Source organism: Centruroides sculpturatus, unplaced genomic scaffold (genome assembly GCF_000671375.1).
Source record: "Centruroides sculpturatus isolate CEXI.00-Female unplaced genomic scaffold, Cexi_2.0 scaffold477, whole genome shotgun sequence".
In the NCBI taxonomy this organism is placed as follows: domain Eukaryota; kingdom Metazoa; phylum Arthropoda; class Arachnida; order Scorpiones; family Buthidae; genus Centruroides; species Centruroides sculpturatus.
The window spans coordinates 506,258-527,627 of NW_019385213.1; the positions used below are offsets into that span (position 1 = coordinate 506,258).

The window sequence follows — 21,370 nt, forward strand, 5'->3', positions numbered from 1 at the left end:
AGTTTTTACATAGGTGAAACAAAAAGAACATTAAAAACACGTGTTAAAGAACACATATCCGATTTAAAATATAGTCGTCTGAACTCCGCTTTTTATGATCATTGTGTAATCAATAATTGTAATATAAACCAATCAAATATACAAATTTTACATAAAGAAAAACGGATTTATGACAGAAAATTTAAAGAAAGTGTGGAAATATTACGAAACAAAAATCAAGGCTGTATAAATAAAAACTTAAGTGTTAAAATTCATGAAAATTGGTTAAAAATATTATAATAAAATGTACTAGATTTGTGTAATTTAGAATAATAGAATGGTAAAAACGAATTATTTAATGAAACAATGTTCTGTATTAACGTCATATGTAAATTAGATAAAACGAAAATATGCAGATTAAAATTTAAAGGAAAATAATGATTTACTGTATAAAAAAATTAAAAAATTTTTTTGTAATTTCCTCAAGGATTTTCAAATGTTTGTCGATTAATCTGTTAACTAGTACAACTTACGGCATATAGTGCTATATGCAAATTGTCGGATCAGTCGACGAGGTGGCAAAAATGTACTTTTGAAATTTGTAAGTTTTAGTTTTTTTAAAATCTACAGAGTTTATCTTGTTTATGTAATAAAACGTAAAAAAGGTTTTGTTTTTAACCTGTAAAGTAAAAATTGTGATAATAATCGATAGTGGAAATGTAAAAAACCTAAGTGTAGTCTGATTTCTACTGTGTGTGCAGTGTCCATGCTGAAGTGAGGTATGGTTTACAAAGGAATTTATGTGAGTTTTTTGGTTTTTATTTGTGTCCTGTTAAATATTTTTATATATATTTAGTTAGCTGAAGAGGGGCTGATGCCCGAAACGTTGATGTATGGGAAAAACGTTCTAACTAAATAAAAGATTCAACTAGCCCAGTGTTGAGAAAAACGTCACTTCATTGTGCCAGTACACAATTCATTAATTTATCAAATTGACCGGTCATTATGAATACTGCTATCACGTAGTGGGGCAAAGTGATGATAATACGTTGAAAAGTGGTCATCCGACATACGCTAGCCAGTTGGCACTCTGAGTTGCGTATTGCGTTTAGTACTGAATTTTAAGTTGTGCGACATTTTAATTTGATTAAAAAAACTCTACTTATTTCATTTAGAAATATTTATTTTTTGTGAATTATTTCAAAGTATTTAAAAAACATGTAATCTTTTAAAACTAAGTACTATTAACAATGTTAATTAAATGGTTAGAGTATGTATAGTCATTTGCTTAAAATTTTTAATTTTAAGCAAATCACTATATGACTACAAAAATGATACATTAAAGTAGCCTTAATTGTAACTGAAAGTAGCCTAAATAAATTTTTAAAAAGTTTATTAATAATGTTTGAAAGTTTCTATGAGCCCAGAGGCAGGATTCACCAACATCTTGTAAAGTATGATGTAGTATTTCTCCAATATTGTAGTTATCAAAAACTAATAATATTCTATATTCATCAAACATGTCATAGCATTCACAACAAAACAAAAGAAACCAGTATTGTGTTACTAAAAGTGAAAAAACTAACCAGCCAATGCTTGGAATAAAACCTGCCCATAATTGATGTTTGTAGTTGTATTAAAAGAAATATTGAAGTTTGGAAGAAATTGACAACTGATAGTTTTTGATTATGTTAAATTACAGTGGATGAAATTTTTTGTACAGCCTCTCTAAACCCGTGGTTTCCAATTGGGGGTATGCAAAATTGCATGAAGGGGTACATGCGGCAATCTAAAATCAATCGATTTAAAATTTAAATGCACGAGATGAAGCAATCAAAAAATAATGGGTGGACCATCAAAAATTCAGCAATTTACAACATGATGTTGAATGCACAAATTTGTTTATTTATAACTAAAAATATTCTCGAAATTTCATCAAAGAAATGAATTTGTAACAATACCTAAATAAAATTCTTAGGCAAGAAACAAAAATTGTACAATTAACACAATTTGTGTTAATTGTACAATTATCATCATCATCATGTCAATGAAGCAGCAATAAAATATTTACTATCATTTTGCACAACATACCTCTGCAAGAGCAGATTTTCGGCCATGACAAACTTGAAAACTAAACATCGTCACCGACTTCAACTCGAAGATGGCTTGAGACTGAAGCTGACCAAAAAGCCACCAGATTTTACAAAGTTGTGCAAAGAAAATCGTGCACATTTGTCACATTAAAATTAAATAACCTTATGTTATTTTTATTATTATTAGAATTGTATTTTAAAGGTAATAAATGTAAAAAAACGTATTCTATTTATCATTAGCTGTCTACCCACAGCTTCGCCCGCATTATATCAAATTTTCTCGTGGGAGTAAGATATTTTCTTGCAGTAAAATGTAGCCTATGTCCATCTCCAACATGTAAGCTATCACTGTGCCAAATTTTATTAAAACCTGTTCAGCAGTTTAGTGTGAAAAGGTAACAGACAGACAGCAGACTTACCTTTGAATTTATAATACTACTATGGATTAATATGAATTTCTGCTATAAGGGGTATATGTACCTTGCGCCGTATACTTTGGGAACATGCTCTTCATTTATGGCAAATTGAATGGGATTGCAATTATCATCACATCACTCATGAATACATTCCTGACCTCCGTAAATTTTTCATGATACAGTGGTATTCACCCACCTACTACACCATGCAGCTGTTCACCAATCATGGCAAATACACTTCATATCTTGTTAGGTTCACTGATAGAAACTCTGACCAATGCCCTACTTGTCTTGTGACAGATGGTTCCAAACATTATTTTTATGATTGCATACTATTTGATCGTGAATGACTAGAACTAAAATTACTACTAAATCAACTAGGAATTAACTGAACCTGCCAATTACCAGACATATGGACATCTCTTGAAGTTTATAATGCCTTCACCAGACTTGCTAAAAGTATCTCTAAAATAACACATCAAATAATATAACACTAAAATACATGCACAATCTCATCAACTTGTCTACAATGTGTTTGAACAATAATATTTCAATTGAATGATTGTGTTTCTGGACATGTTCCATATTTTCTGTGAAAATTTGTGTTCTTCAAATTGATTCACCTTGTGCATTTGACAACTGTATACTTTATATCTTTAGAGAATAACATTTCCAACTCACAGGGAGCCAATCTTCGTCCAGTTATGTTTTGATCATTATTAACTGGTGTCTGTGAACCATCTTTCGGTAGTGTTATCCTGATGGAGGTGCTCTGCTTTCCTATGCGTCAATCATCCTTGGCGTTCATTGTCCTAATCGCAGTGCCTTGGATGTACTGTACTAATGGAACTACCGTGAAATTGTACTCAAGAATAAGGCTACGTGCTATAGGTAAGTATTGTGCCTTATTGAATAATATCTACAGAGTTTGCACTACTCAATAGTTTGCATCCTGAAAGCAATACTACTGTATGTGATATACAACAAGGGTTCTGATCATCATTGTCTGATTATGTGTGAACCATCTTTCAATGATGATGTTCTAATGGAAGTGCTTGTAAAAAGAAAACTTCTACACATTTTCTCTACATGGGATGATGTTCTTCACGTGCCATACCCTGTACGTTGATTGTTATCATATCTGTGTATTTAGTGCCTGGAAGTGCTGTGCCAATGGTATCTTGTGATATCTCAGACATGCAAGCGAATCGTCCTGCGCTAGAGAGATGATGTGTTACCTATAATTTGCTTTTTAATAATACTCTGCTCAAGATACCCTGCATAAGGAATGTGTTGTTGCCCAACTTCATTCCATCATGAAGCAGCAAAACATATGTCAACCCAAGTTCTAACTACTTAGGCTGAGAATTGTGTTCTTGAGACCTGAAACAGTTATTTCTGTTCACCTTCTTAATCTATAAGTACTCAATCACCAAAATATTTATTAATTAAATATATATTAATCACGAAAATTTATAATAACTCTATATCTATGTAAATGTTAATACAGTAGAACCTCGAAAACTCGGCTCTCGATAACTCGGCACTCCGGATAACTCGGCCACACCCTGGCAGGGCAAAAAAATCCTTAGTTAATTAATTTTCATTATAGACAGCTTTATAAAAGTATAAAACCTCCCATAAAGTATTTTTCTGGGGTCTGTCTTATCAGGTAAATTACTGTACACAGTGTATTCATTAATTTTCATTTTCATGTAGTAAAGGCTCTATGCCTTCATACAGGACGTACTTTTCCTTTGTTTAAGGGTATTTGGGCAGTTTATTCTCTGTTATATTCTCAAGTAAACAATACATACAAGTACAGTACAGTATTTTCTGAGGAAACACTCGTACTTATTTTTTTTTAACCCCATTCCCGATAACCCGGCATTTTCACAAACTCGGCCACCCTTCAGTCCACATTAGGCCGAGTTTTTGAGGTTCTACTGTAGTTAAATTGTGATCGTCCTATCAATGTCCCTCAACAATTTTATCTTATTTATTTTTATTTACCATTACTACAACTTAATGTTATTTAATTTTCTCTACGAATATATATTATAACGTATTTGTGTTGTTTATCTCCTGGTAATGCTCCATGTGGGGCCAGGAATGTACTTGACAGTATATAGTAAATAAAAATGAATTAATGAATGAATGAATATAAGGGGTACGCGAGTTTGAGCTGTTTCTTGAAGTGGTATGCAGGAAAAACTAATTGGAAACCACTGTGCTAAACAGTTTGAATTATCTTCTTTAACAATCCATGCCATATTACCAATGAAAATAATGACAAATTTATCTTCAAAATGTATTTTATCAGTTTACTTTAAATTTAAAAATTAGCATTATTAAATTAACACAAAACTATAAATTATTTCCTGAATATCTATGTATCACAAAAACAAAATTTTGGTTTTATAACCAGTTAATATTTTAATGCTTAAATTTTACATTTTAGTTTACTTTATTCCAATCTTGAAGAAGTTAATTTTTTTTAAATTATTCTAGGATTAATAAACTGACTTAGTTTATTAATAAAGAGAATGGTGTTTTATGATTAATATCTGAAAAATTCATTTAATATAGAGATTTTAAAATTTAATCATATCAAAGTATATAATTAAAGAAACTATAATTGTTTTCTTGGTGCCAGTTGGCAGGAAGAATAATAAAAAAACTAAATTCCATAAAACAATGTCTATGAATTTATTAATACTAATTATTCAATGATTTGGTTAGAATATCATAATGATGCAAAATACACAGATGTGATGGCTTTTTTTTAACTATTTAATCTAATTCAAATTGAAATATAGTTTTACATACATGTTAAGACTGCTTTTTATTTTCAGTTTTTTTTTTATCACACTGCCATTATGATGCAAAACATGACCTACTATATAAAATTATATATATATAATATATATACAAACAAAATTGATGTATATAAATCAATGGGTGAATAGACATTCATAAAATTTAAAAAAAAAAAAACAGCCTGTGTGCATTTGCAAAATAAGAATACACTATTTAAACATTTAATAGTTAAACTGTCAAAACTGATTTGTTCAAGCACAATTTTAAGAAAGATTGAGGCTGTATGACACCACAAAAGAGACAGCACCATAAAAATGATTATTTAACTATTAATACTAAAAGCATATTATATTTAATTTTATATCAATTTTACATGACTACAAACAAATTTCAAATCTGTCAATATAATTTTTATTTGACAGGAATAATTTTGTTTGGCAGTTGTCAATGATAAAATGAAAAGATGATAAGCAATTAAAAATGTAATTTATTTCTGTCCATATCCACCATAACCCTGATGATAATATCCTTGATTATAATATCCTTGACCATATCCTTGATTCTGTTGATAATACGGTTGTTGACTCCACTGTTGATGATAAGGATATGAACTGCCATAACCTTGTTGATTATAATAATCTGAAAACAACATTAATTTAATCTTTCAAATAAATAATTTGTCTAACTATTAAAAATATACTCACTGCCACCAGATTTCCATTGTCCTTGGTTCCACTGTCCTTGATTATAATTATAACCCTGATGAAAAGAATATTTTTAGTTTAAATTTTTAATGTTTTGAAAATTAACGGTTAAATGCAACATTTACAGTATATTTTTAACATTAGCACTGCAAATATAATTCTTATATTAATAACATTTACTTCAAATAGCTATGTTTAAATTCAACTATTTCTGAATTTAATCATAGCTAAACAATTAAATTCATAATACTCCAAATTGTTAAATTATATTTGATAATAGTCTAGTTATGAATAAATCACAACTAGACTATTACCAAGAAAAAATTCAACAATTTCGATAATAATTATGTAGCTAGTTCAAGACTGACCTAGATTTCTTTGTGCTAACTTTAAAAGTTGAAAATTTTTTAACTACAATTTTTGCCAACTTGTGGATAGATCACTAATTGGAAGTTGCAGTTAACAGTAGTCGACCCCCCTATAACACGGGTTCCTATAGTTCGGATTCCTATATGATGGTGAAAAAATTGCAACAGTATCTGTACAAACATGGTAAAAAAACTCCTATAATTCGGTAAAACGTCATTGAGCAGCCGAACTACAGTAGAGCCTCGATTATCCGACCGTCCTAGTCGGCAAATTTCAAATGTCCGCTAGTGATGTGGCGCTACAATATTTGGCTATGTCTTGGCTGCTTTAATATTATTTTTACATGTTTTAGCTGGCAACACTCATTCGACCATGAAAGGGAGCCAGTATTTAAACGAGGCTTAATTTTCTAATTTTTAACGATACAATAGCGACGATTATTATTTTAAAAAATGTTTGTTTGGCTTAACATTGACGAAAATTCAACGCAAAGTAGGTTAATAGCAATATACTAATTACATGGGATATAATAATATACTACACTAATAATGGATTTTTTCATACTTTTCGGTTATCCGACTTTTCAATTATCCAACCAACCCCAGTCCCCAACTGAGTCGGATAATCGAAGCTCTACTGTACTTTCCGCTGTCCAGTGCGATGCTGCGGAGAGTTTAGGCAGGTAAATTGAGTTTACTATCGCCTGTACAGTATTATATATAAATTAGGTACTGTACACATAATTATATATTAATTTATATATACAGTACCTANGGGAAAGTAGTTCGGCTGCCCGATGACGTTTTACGTATTATAGGAGTTATTTTTACCGTTGTTTACGGATACTGCCACAATTTTTATAGGAATCATAACTATAGGAAACGGTTTTATAGGGGGATCTACTATATATTATATATTAACTTAATTTATTGTAACTTTATTATAATTATATATATACTTTTCGCCGTCCAGCACCATGCTACGGAGAGTTTAGGCAAGTAAGTTGAGTTTACTATCGTCTGTACAATATGTAAATTAGGTACCGTAAGTCTAATACAGCACTAATTTTATACATTTCTTGTGAAAGAAACATTTCTTATTCAACGGCCATAAAAATTTATATTAATGATGTCTCCAAAGTTCAACAAAATTTTCACAGAAAAATAACTTATCAGAAATCGTGGCTGCCATTTGGTGCACTGCTCCGCAACGAAAACAAGCTTAAGCAAGGGTGACGTCGAACGGTGCACACTCGGTAAGTAATCCTACAATTTTTTGTTTATAGCATAGTTTATATGGATTATTCCCAAAAAAATGGGAATAATCCGTATAAACGTGTTTTGGAAATGTTGAGTCAAATTAGTCTAGGAATCAATTAATTTTATGGAAGAAAACCTTTCAAACAGCTGTAGTCCACAAAGTGCATACGTGCCAGGCTGTAATTGGCAAGGACTCATACAAAATGGATTCATAAAGAACAGAACGTATCTACCGTGTTATAGGGGGGTCGACTGTATTAAATAATAATGATTAATCACATATGTGTATGTATATACATACTATATATATATACACCAGATGGTTATAAAATAAGTATCTCTATTTGAAACTGTTGGTAGCTTGAAAGAATAACCCAAATAAAATCAAAATTGCTACACTTACTTTTTAAGAAGTGGGAAGAATGGAACAAGGAGGGAAAAATAGTTAAATTGCCAATAGAGGGTGCTGTAAACTTTGAAATGTAGTGTGTAATACAAGATGAATGAATTAAGGTAATCATGCAACAGCATAACCACATTAAATGTGGAATTTCCAATAAATATGCCATCAGTTTTTGCTCTTTAATTCTTACTTCTTGTATTACACATCACATTTCAAACTTTACAGCACCCTCTATTGACAATTTAACTTTTTTTTCTTGTTCCAATTTAACTTTTTTTTCTTTTTTCCTCTTCTTAAATAGTAAATGTACCAATTTTGATTTTATTTCAGTTAATCATTCAAGCTACCAACAGCTTCAAATAGAAATACAGTAAAACCTGTCTACGACGACCACCTACAATTCCTTCAAAAAGTGGTCTTTTAGACAGGTGTTCGTCCAATACAGGTGGTGCTGTAATTAGTTTTCTGTTGCTTTTCATTTGCCTTTTTGCAATTCATGATTAATAAAAATAATAAAATTTTACTTACAAATTAAAATCAGAAGAAATTTAACAAAGTTAAATTTCTTCTGATAGTGAGCAAATATAAGTGAATTTTTTCAACGATAGTGCTATATTGGTATTGTATTTTATTCTTATCGGATAACTCAATTTACAAGAGTCGTCGTGATTTTATAAGACAGATTTAATACCAATATTTTAAAGATTAAAATAATAGTTGCATTTTCTCGATTATAATGCACACTTTCTTTTTTCTGGCTTTAATTAATTTGACTCGGTTGTTTTCGTTCGCTTCTCAGTTACGTGTATTATGTCATCGATATAGAAGCGCGTCGTATTTCTACGTCACTTTGGTTTTGGTATTCGCTAGTTTAATCTTATTTTAAGTTTAAAAATACAGTGGAACCTCAGTATACGACCTTAATCCGTTCCTAATGTTTGGACTTATACCAAATAGGACATATACCAAACCAACCTTTCCCATAAGAAGTAATGTAAAAATGATTAATCCGTTCTCATGTAAAAAAATGGCTGGCTTTAAACACCTCGCTTTCTTGGCTAGTTCATGCTTGATTTTTCATGAGATCAGCATGTATCTTTTTAGCTTTCTCGCAAATAACTGCTTCCGATATGATGTCGCCAGCACACTGTTTTTCAGTAATCCAAAGCAAAAGCAATTTCTCAACACGATCTAATGTCTTTGATCTCTGTTTAGAAATTGATTTAACTCCTTTCGCAACGTTAGCAGATTTAATAATGTCTTTATTTTTCGTGATTGTCGATATCGTCGTTCTCAGAATACAGTATGCAACAGTTAAATCTCGACCACGAATACCACCTTCATATTCCTCAACAATCTCTTTTTTCAGTTCCATTGTGATTCTAGTCATTTTTTTTTAGTTTTCTGTTGCTTTTCATTTGCCTTTTTGCAATTCATGATTAATAAAAATAATAAAATTTTACTTACAAATTAAAATCAGAAGAAATTTAACAAAGTTATAAACTGTGGCACCGCAAATGTCTAGCCTGGTCTAGTATACCGATAGTGCTACTTGTTCATAGATAGCGCGTATAATTGAATTAAGTCGTATACCGAGCAAAATTTGTTTCGTCCAAACAGGATGTATTCTAAAGCAGACATATACCAAGCTACCACTGTACTGTATTTTTTTTTACTATTTAATATTTTCTTAAGTACAATAAGAAAAATTATTAAATAATAATAATAAAACTATTTTATTATTTTTTCTCATTGTACAATTTCATTACATTCCGCGATTGTCATTGCAGAATCAAAAAAGTAAGGGTGTCTGTAAAACTAATTTTTTGCATTAATGTGTTTATTGTTTTTTGAATATTTTGCGCGCAAAAATGACTTGGATATTATTTTCCTTAGAATATCGGGGAAATAAGGTAGGTTGATACAGAAACTATTTATCGCACATGTACTGTACATGATCTTCAAAATAAATAAATAGCTATATAAATAAAAATAAACTTTATCAAACGATGAGATCTGCCGATTAATTGTATCGTGTACAATATTTTATAACCCCAAGGAAAATACTGTAGGTCTACGGTAAAATCAATTTCGTTTTCCCACAGTTAAACTTCACCCCTAATTGCTGTTGTGATAACTTTAATACGATCTTCTAACAACAGCACTTTGCACTTCTTTTGTTTTTCGGACATTTTCCAACAAACTGAAATGAATTTTATTTTGTTGCTAGACTAATTTATTAACACCTGCACCTAATTTTGAGGGTGGGAGAAGTGCCCGGGATGGGTTCGAACGAGAGTTTAGACTAATTCATTATATTAGGAGGTGGAAACGTTGTTGAGATGGGTTCTTACAATAGTTTAGACCAGATACATTCGTGAAAGTGGTCGCTTATTACAGGTGTTGTATGTTGTTTCAGATAAAAAATCGATGCCCGTGGTTGCATTACACAGGTGGTCTTTTAATACAGGTAACTTATACGAAGACTCTATGGATAAACTATTCGGTGCCAGAAATTTTCGCCCGTTTTGACAGGTGCTCATCGAATGCAGGTGGTCGCCTAAGCAGTTTTTACTATACTTATTTTATTACCACCTGATATATGATTTATATAATATAGAAATTCACCACATAGACACCTGTGTATGTTTGTGTGTGAATCTCTATATTATATAATTCTCTATGAAATTCTCTATTACATAAGAAAACAAATTAACAATCAAATATTCAGAACTTCAAACTAAAATATAATTATATATATATATATATATATATATTACACTTGATTCCATTTAATTGGGCTAAATCTCAACAAACAGAAACCAAACTAATAAATTAATTCATAATTTAATTGCTTAATTGGGACAGTAGCAGAAGAGGAATTTAGCAATTTTTTATACATTTTAGGGATCTTCTGAAAATATGTAGACACTACATACACTAATGTGATGTAGGCCTAATGGCTAGCAGATACAAAGTGATTTTGTCTTTCACCCAAGAAGTTTGGTTTTTCCGGAGAAGGTCAGCATAGTGGGATTATCACACAGGGATCCTGTCTGAGGCAAACTTAAATGTGAGCTACTGACCCTGCTCTGGATTGGACTGGACAATACCCTTATACACCGTTCGCACCAAGCATTTCAATCTAGATTGTGACCAAGGTCGGCGACTATGCTGTGGTGAAACCTCTCGACTGAAACAAGGTTCAATTGCAATTGACTCAAGAGAGTTCTTGAAACTAGATCCAGTCATAAGAAAGATCACACATCCCACGGGCATGAGAAAATACAAGATGGCTGCAAAACACATGTTGGGCTATCAACAGAGAAATAAAAAAGATTAACTGGAGAGATGATGATATCTGTCTATTATTAGATATATGGCAAGAAAAAGTATTTACTTCTAACCAAAACTTCCATTTTGTTTGTTGGTGTTTGTGACTAACCGCATAGTTAAGTCAATTTTATCATCATGTGTAACAGCCAGGTTCTTCTCAAGCAGACTGCCTATGCGAACAGCACGACATTTGACTGGCGACAGTCACAATCAAGATTGTAGGTAAATTGACATCGAAGTGAGTTGTGGATTGTGTGCAAACGGGATATTAAAAGCAAAGGGATAATCCCTGGACAATTTTTCAAGGTCTGTTGACTGAGTTAAAAGACAGCTAGAGTTCCCTTGGGACATATTAGCAAGGTTGCAGTCAAAGTTTTCATCTCCAAACATGAACGTCGAATGTTGAGTGCTGCTATCCTGTAAGCCTAGAAGTTTGACAATGGCATTTGGAATGTTGAGCATGATTCCAATTATGTTCCAAATGCCATTTTCACACTTCTAGGCTTACAGGATAGGAGCACTCAACATTCGACGTTCATGATTGGAGATGAAAACTTCAGCTGCAACCTCTCTATTGTGTGCATGATTATATCTATATAGATAGCAGCCATCCAATAATTGAGACCAGCATCTGGAGCTGGCGGATGCTATGGATGCTCCCGCCAAAGTGGCCCATCTCCAAGTAAAGGAAACTATGCTCAAAGAAAGACTGTAAAGTGATTTTTGGACAAACCCTTTTCTTTCTCCCTTTTTAGTTATAACTAAAAACAAAAAATTGTCCAATCAGGAATGAATCGAATGGTCAATCCTTGTGTACATCACTACTATACTGTATAGCATGATGTGAATCAGTTATCTATTGTTGTGAGTCTAGCAAATTTATAGTACAAATATTTTCTGTATTTTGTTTTAATAAAGCTTTAAAATAGGTACCTAATTATTACTTTTTACCTACTTATTATATATTTTATTTTAGAAGTTGTTATTAATTTGTATAATTGGGGCAGCTGCTTAATTGGGCCAAAACAGGTTAGTTCCAATGTGTCCCAATTAAGCGGAATCGACTATATGCATATATATTAAAGATTAATAGTATAACTTCAAATACTATAATTTTAGTAAAATGATAAATAAAAAATAATAATTACCGAGCCACCACGTCTTTGTCTGTTGCCACTGCCACCACCAGGAGGACCCCGGGGATGACCTCTATGTCCACCAGGAGGGCCACGAGGTCTAGGGCCACCATACATACCTGTTAAAATATTTTTGTGAAATACTAAAACTGAACAAATATAAATATATCAACTTCCTGGAGACCGAAGTATTGATTCTAATTATTAATTCTAGCATATTAATTACAGTGAATGTTTGGCTTTGAACAAATATAATACATTTAATAATATATAGCCTTCTAAAAAGTTAATTTTAAAAAATTCATACTTTTGCCAATAGCTTTAAAATAATAATATAAAAAATGTTTTGTGAACCTGCAAAANCTAGCCAGGTTTTCTACAAGCCAGATATTTAGTCTGGTACCATATCTATGTTTTATTAGAATGATAAGCGAAATCTTGAGAAGTAGAAAGTATATTTTAGACCACAGTACTTTAATGTTTGGTTGATTCAAAGAGTATCATTTCTATTTGTTTAATTAATTAATTTTAATTGCTCATTGAATATAATATTTAATCTTATAAGAATTAAAATATAAATTAAATAAATACTTTCCAAAAAAGAATAATTTGTTTCACCTGTATATAAATATTCCATATGAAGACAATAACTAAAATTGTATGTAGCACCATCTGTTATGAAATTTTATTATAAAAACTTTATAATTTCTAATTATAATAAAACAACAAAATACTTAATTTTGAAGGTAAAGATTAGTTTTATAAAACATTGTAAATGCTAACAAGTAAAATCTTCATTAAGTCTGACCCCTTGTGAGATATGACATGTGACCATTCTCCATTTCCATTCTCTTGACCTTTCAAAACCAAAATTTAATAACATCAATAGCCCTTACATACAAGCTACTGTGCCAAATTTCATTTCTTTATCTTCACCAGGTCCTTGAGATAGAGTATTTTCATGTTGACCTCATTTGACCTGACCCATTAACCCCGAATATACTGATTTCTGCATTGGAACGTTTTTGATACTAGACATCACTGTGTGTCATAATTTTCATATTAAAACAAACTTTTGAAATATAATTTTTTTGTTATTATATTTTTTAATATATTTTTTAATATTTTGTTTGTGAAAAATAAAAAAATAATTTTTAATGACACAGTAGTAGCCACAATTATTATTTTTAAAAAAAATTTTTTGTTAGGCTTAACATAAACAAATTCAACATGGCGGCCACACGCAATGGAGAAAAATTTCAACATTGGATAGGTTAAGCAAAGTAACAAAGCAAATGCAAACACGCAAAACACAAGCGGAATTTTTTTACCTTTTTTTTTTTTTGGAACTTTTTTGGTTCAGGGGATCTCAAAACATAATTTGCAAAAAAATTTGGAAAGTCAAATTTGACATGATTCCATTACTTTCCCTTGTTATGTATACATAACAGTCGGGAAAGTAGAAGTGAAAGCTATAACTAGCATATTTAGTAGTAATAAGGCTACAATCATACTAAACATTAAAAATTTTTTAAATTAATATAGTTTATACCTTTTTTATTTCTACTACTTCTGTTTTCACTCACTCTTAATGGAATTGCTCCACCTGTAAAAATATATATAAATCAATCTAAGCAAAATGTATTAAATACAAAATTCAATAAGTAAGATAAAATGTGTGTGTGTGTGTGTGTGTGTGTGTAGGTTATACAAGGTAGTGCATGAAAAAGTCTTGTTTGAGTGTATGGTACTAGTGTATGACACGAATTGAGTCAGCTGCATTGAGTGTAACATTGTGTTTAATGAACATTGGTGTCCCATACTGTGTAAATCTTACACACAATACAGCATTATGACGGTGCCAAATACACAGCATCAGCCATGCATTTGCCACCGTCAATATCACTATGTTCTGTCATGTGTTCCTAAACATGATTTGATGTGTGCAGTTGTGTATCAGTATGACAGATGATCACTTTCAATATCTATGTCATTGAAACAAGCAGTTGACTCCTGTGTTTCCATTATGTTATGTACTGTACAAGAGCTGTTCTTTGTGCTATCCTGTATAATAAATATATATAAAGTTTATAGCTTTATTAGAATAGTTTTTATATACCACGTAATCTTAATTTAAGCATCACTATTCAACACTGTCTGGAGGGAAATGTAGCAGCCCAAACTGAACTAATTTTTGTATGTTAACATTTTACAGATGTGCAGAAAGGATTTCCTTAGGAAAATTTACTTTTGAAACACACCACTACAGAACTTGTAGCACTGCAAGCAGCAAAAATCTTGGTATAATTTCTTAAGTTATTTAACTTTTGCAACATTAAAGAACTTCATAAGAAAAGTGTTCTGGCACAGTCATGACCATCACTGATTATCTGCAGTAAAATAATAAATGGCATTTCACATGCCATAGGAAGGCTTACATACAGAAATTGATAGCAGCACATATTTTTTGCTGCTGCTGCATAAAAAATTATTGACACTTCACTTTTATCATAGTATTAAACTGTATATATATTTACAGCAACAAAAATTTAAGATTTGTAAAACACTTTTAATTGAAAGAATGAAACTGTACTTAACAGATACAAATTAATACACTTCTAAAGCAGTTTTTTTTTATCATTATTAATCCTATTAGAACCATCAGAGTAATATTTATGATGATAATTAAATGAAAGAAAGCAGAAACAATTTTATTAACTGTGATAAATAACTGAACACAATAGCAGTTACACTGGAATGAACATATGATATATCACAGAAACCAAGATAAAGTGGCTGCAAAGCAAAACTACAGCCTTCCAAATTCAACACTAGCCAGGTTTTCTACAAGCCAGATATTTAGTCTGGTACCATATCTATGTTTTATTAGAATGATAAGCGAAATCTTGAGAAGTAGAAAGTATATTTTAGACCACAGTACTTTAATGTTTGGTTGATTCAAAGAGTATCATTTCTATTTGTTTAATTAATTAATTTTAATTGCTCATTGAATATAATATTTAATCTTATAAGAATTAAAATATAAATTAAATAAATACTTTCCAAAAAAGAATAATTTGTTTCACCTGTATATAAATATTCCATATGAAGACAATGATAATAACATTACAAGCATTGTTACACAAACAAGAAGTATTTTTATTACTTTTTATGCCATAGATTTAAATATCAGTATTTCAGGTGATACAGGTATCATTTAAAATAACACAATTCTTGATTTTCATAATAAATTAATTCTGCACAAAATCAAAATTGTGTAAATTAAGACTAATATTTATAAGAGAAATAAAAGAATAGGTTCAAAGTTCCATTTTTTATTAAACATTACAAAATAAACAATAATAAAACTTCATTCTGTATTTTCTTTACTGTCTATACAGAAACATTTTTTTTTTATTTGAAAATATGCTACTTCCACCACTAACTCTTCAATCACAGCTTTTTTTTAAACTGATGACAGTAATGATCTTGTCTTAATAAAATCATTACAAAAATTTCTTGTATGTTTAATTTTTTAATAAATTTCTTTAAATTAGCTAAGTGGCATCACATACAGTTGAAAAATGAAGAATCCCATCCTTTTTGAATGTGTAAGCTCAAAGTGGTAGTAACATAATTGCAATATCATAATAATGCAGTTCTAAATATTGCAGAATATTTTAAACACCACATTAAACTGAAAGTATCATGTAAAAATTAAATTCTGTTGCATTTCTGACTATATTAGACTGAATTCAGATATTTCAAATGCCATTTAAATCATAGATTGTGTAAATATTTTTGTATGTCAAAATAAGGCAACATATAGATCTTTTTTATTATAAAATACTAACCCCGACCACCAGGTGGTGGTCCCCTATAGCCTCCAGAACCAGAGGGTCTAGAACCCCATCCAGGATTGCCACCACCATAACCTCCACGACGACCTATTAAAAAAATAATAAATTTATAATACTAATTTAGCATAATTCTAAAATTTAAAATAACATTAAATCTAATAATATTTGTTACTAGCATTCCATGTACTTTTGATAAATTACTTCGAACTTAAGTTCTTTCCTCCCATATTCCCAATTTGCTATGCATCTTAAAATCATACTTCAAAAGATTTTATAATACTATAAAATTCCCATTATATACAGATTTTAGGCAAAATATAATCCTTTAACCTGTCCTACGTTGCTCCCGAAAATATTCGTGTTGACCTCATTGATCTGCGTGGGCGATTCCGAATATTTTCGTATTTACATCGGAACATTTTTCATACTAGATGTCGCTATGCGTCATAATTTTTATATTAAAACAAACTTTTAAAATATAATTTTTTTTTCGTTTCTATATTATTCAATATATTTATTTTGTTTGTGAAACTTAAAAAAATAATTTTTTATAATACAGTAAACACGATTATTATTTTAAAAAACAATTTAGACTTAACATCGATGAAAATTCAACATGGCGTCACAGGCAACAAATAAAAATTTCAACATTGAATAGGTTAAAAACTTTTTGTATAACAGTTGTTGAATCTTGACAGTTTTTTTTATAAAACTGTCAATATTCATAATTCACCCACTATTAATCAACCTATTCTTAATTTCAATTTAACTGCTTGCTTATGAGCATTAAAATAAGTTATGGCTTACATCTGAAAAGAAGATTTTAATTTTTATTTTGTCAGTGACGCTTTAAAATATAACTGTTACTACACGATGAATAAGTTTGTCATACTTGTGCAGGCCCTTGAAATATGCATGTTCTGCAAAAATTTCAAACATTTGACCAACAGAATTGACTGAACTATTACTTGTAATAAGCTTGTATATAATAACTGCTGAGAAAAAAAATTTAGTCACTTATCAGGTTATGTTGAGTTTAGTCAATAGTAATTGTAATCATGTAATTGTCTAGGCAATTACATGATTACAACTTATAATGAACCTACACACAGAAAATCCATATGCTATTTGTTGCACCCATAATATGCAATTTTTGATGATTATGGGATTGTTTATGTCAACAATAACCTGTAACATTTAACTTTCTTACTTAATAGTTTTCTGCATCAAATGCTTTGTAACCATGAAGCGAATTTAAAAGTTGAAATTAAAGCTGTATTCTATTGAAGATTCTTCCTTCCTTATAGTTTAAGCTGTTAAATGAAGAATCCTAACTGATTTGCTTTGTGCCTTTGTGTTCTTAAGAATTTTTTTGTTTAACATGGCAAGTGACCACAGGAAATCCTCATTAGTTTGAAATTCAAGAAAGAAATTACAGTAGAGCGTTGTTTATCCGAAAGCTGGTTATCCGAAACGTCCGTTATCCGAAAGCATTCCAGTCGGCAAATTTAAATTTTTGCTAGTGCTGTGGTGCTGCAATCTTCAGATATTTCTCGGGCTACTCAAATATTTTACATTTTTGATACTAAATTAACATCTGAAGTATAATTTTTTATTGTTTTTATATTTTTCAATAAATTTATTTTGTTTGTACAAAATAAAAAAATAATTTTTAATGATACAATAGTCTTCGTTAGGCTTAACATCGACGAAAATTCAACGCGAAGCGACACCCAACAGAGAGAAATTTCAACATGGGATAAATTAATATATTTTTTCGTACATGATTCGTTATCCGAAAAATAAGTTATCTGAACCATCCCCAATTGATTCGGATAAACTACACTCTACTGTAATTGCAACTTTTAATTACCTGAGATATATATATATTTCTGTATAATGTGCAAAGTGACATGTAACTGATGTAATTTATTAAGCAAATGGAATACAGCTACATATACAAAATGTTAATTTCACTAATAATTATTAATAATACAAATAAACTACAAGTAAACAACACATGACCAGTGACAACCTCACAGGTCGTCAGACAGGCTTTATAAAAAGCAGAATTCTCAAAATGTAGCACAATTTTTTTAAAGTATCCAAAAAAGTAATAAGTTACCCAAATCCAGTAGTGTAGAGTCCTACAAATATCTTAACCTGCTACTTGTAGCTGAATTCAAGCTGAATTTTAGGTGAGAAGGATAATCAATGGGTAAGGTAAACTAAAAAGTGTTATTGTGAAAAATGACACCATGTTGACCAGATTAGAGTTGTTGGTAATTAATCATTCTCTTATAGCAGGTGTGGCCAAACTTTTATCCCTCAGGGGCTACTTTTTTGGTAAAATGTAGTCTGCGGGTGACTATGAATATGGTCAAACAATTTTAGGATTTTTATATGTGCATGCGTTAACATTCATTTGCATTGTTCATCAGGATAAATACAAACAGTATGGGTACGTTGCACAGACAGTCTATTATTGTAAGAATAAATTACCCAATTAAGATTTTTAAACATTAATTTAAGTGAAAGCAAATTGTTCAACTTTAGCTTCGAGGGCTACTTTCAAAACCTTTGCGGTCGACCGTGGTCTACGTGTTGGCCATCTCTGTCTTATAGTATGGAAGCATGTAAACTTCAAAATGTATGAGCTAATTATATGCATATCAGTTTGGGCAGAATTTTCACTTCAAATTTCAAAGTAGCTGTATTTCAAACTAAGCAAATTCCTTAACATAAAAACCTTTATATCTGACTGGGACAAATAGTAAAGTTACAAACTACTCGAGTTTGAATTAACAAAAATTTCTTGTAAAAAGTAATTTAATTCAACAAAAAAAAATTCAGTTTTTGGTATTAAATTAATTAATTAAATACATTTTTAACACTTCAAACATTTTTGAAAAATTGAACCCATTTAAGTTATTAAAAGTATCATTATCAAAAGTATCAAAGTATTAAAAGTTATTAAAAGTAAATTATTTATCATTAAAACAGTGAGTTTTACTTCTTTTTTGAGTTAAAACTTTGTGGTTTATAGAGAATGATTTTAATTCATGTAAAACTTTATTAACTTTACAACTATACAAGATAGAAAGAACATTCAAAAAGCATACTATACATAATTTATTGCTATTTAATGAATTAAGTTTTCAATTGACTAATTTTGCTCACAATAATAGTTTTTAATCAATTTTTGAAACATTCAATAACATAATAAAAGACTTTCTTGGAATCACAATTACTCCTTTTTTTAATTGTATCTATCAACACTTCAATAGTTGTAGCAGCATTGTGATATATTCTGTCTTTAAGATTTCTTTTTGTGGGGCTATCACATGGGCTTAATTAAGAATGGTAGCTAAATATCGATGCGTGGATGATTTAGATGACGTGTCAACACCTGAAAGACCAGGAGTGGTATAATGGATGACACATCTAAGACATTATAATCACACTCACAGTAAATTCAACTACTTTCATTTCACTGTGTGGCTCTAGAGACAGGAACTGAGTCCAAAGATTGATCCAATTCCTGTCTCTAGAACCTAACAGAACTTTATGATTCTCAAGAGGTTATCATCTGTATAAGTACCAATGTCATCAACAGATTCCTGAAGAATACACTACAAGGATAAATTTTACAGAGATGTTTATGAATCTTGGAAACACAAACCTATCATTCCCAGGCAAATTTGCTTCACAAATGAGGTGTCCTTTTTTTTCTTTGCTGCAAGATAACCACTAATGTGCACAAGAAAATCCGCATGACTTACACATAACATATGCTAAAAAGGAGAGAGTTAGCATTTGTGCTGGATTACTTGACCAATGAGTCCCTGGGTCATTTTTTATTGGCAGCATCCTTAACTCCCAAAATTATTTGGAGCTCTTAGTAAAACATGTTGAACCAACCATACCGCTCAGATGTATATCTGCTATTATTGTGCTTGTTGGGCATTATTTTCTGAACACCATGTGTGTGTGTATATACATATACAGCTATTAATTTTCTAAATTAGGATATTGTGATCTTTTAATAACTTTTAAAATGGTTTAATTTTTAAAAAGTCAAAGCAATGCAAAATTTCACTATAGTATATTGACTTGAATTGCTGTAGTTTAATATTAAAAAGTATCAATTAAACTAATGTATGTCATAACAAAGAATCAAAAAGTCTTTTAGAAACTAAATGTTTGGATTATGACAAATAATTTAGCACTGTTTGCGACCAGATTCTAAGAAAAACAAATCTAGTTATTAGTCAGTGCAAAAGTAAACAAATTACAATTTACCTGGAGGGCCACGAGGTGGAGGGCCTCGAGATCTATCATTCGGACGGAAGCGTTTATGAGGTGGTGCTGCCTTGCGTCCTTCCTCGTTATATTTTCGAATTAAAGGTTCAGCTTCCTCAGCAGGTAACTCAGCATATATTATTTCATCAAACACAGTTTCTGGTTGTGGAAGAGTGAAGTTTGCTGTTTGAAAAAATATAAAACTAAAGTTTAGACAACTGTAAATACATCAAATTAATCTCTGTTTCTGGGACACTAATTTAGAATTAATTCTTTAATGCTGTTTAATGTACATATATATTTATAATTAATTTTTAGTTCACAAGGTCCCAAAAACTGGAGAATGACAAAAGCTTGCCATAATAATGACGTAGCTTTTGCTAATTTAAACAATGTGTAATATTGACAAAACCCTACTGAGTGCCAATATGAAACAAAACATTGGTAGTGCAGCACAGCACCTCCGGCGGAAAAAGCCTACCTTTCATCTCCATAACCGCATGGTCAGGCACATCTTTGCCTTCGTCCTTTTCTTGTTTTTCACATCTCCGTTTGAACTCCTCATCTGTTGGTACAATGACAACAGCTTTGCGCTTGAAACCTTCAAAAGGGCGCATTTTTCTTCTCTGTGCAGAGGCGTACACATTGGTCTGGTAGTAGTGGAATAGAGAATATTTGTGATATATGTTAAGT

At 30.7% G+C, this 21,370-nt stretch overlaps 1 protein-coding gene across 2 annotated transcripts in view; it reads right to left on the reverse strand.

Moving 5' to 3' along the window:
* Positions 1–5,209: 5,209 nt before the first annotated feature.
* Positions 5,210–21,370, reverse strand: part of LOC111636235 (heterogeneous nuclear ribonucleoprotein U-like protein 1) — a 44,661-nt gene continuing 28,500 nt past the window's right edge. For both annotated transcript variants that reach the window (XM_023381448.1, XM_023381449.1), the window contains 7 exons: positions 21,159–21,327; positions 20,678–20,860; positions 16,370–16,462; positions 14,068–14,121; positions 12,528–12,634; positions 6,013–6,067; positions 5,210–5,947 (listed from right to left, as the gene is read on the reverse strand). In XM_023381448.1, coding sequence (XP_023237216.1) covers positions 5,796–5,947; positions 6,013–6,067; positions 12,528–12,634; positions 14,068–14,121; positions 16,370–16,462; positions 20,678–20,860; positions 21,159–21,327 — 813 coding nt within the window. In that variant the 3' untranslated portion in view covers positions 5,210–5,795. The remainder of the gene's footprint in view (positions 5,948–6,012; positions 6,068–12,527; positions 12,635–14,067; positions 14,122–16,369; positions 16,463–20,677; positions 20,861–21,158; positions 21,328–21,370) is intronic.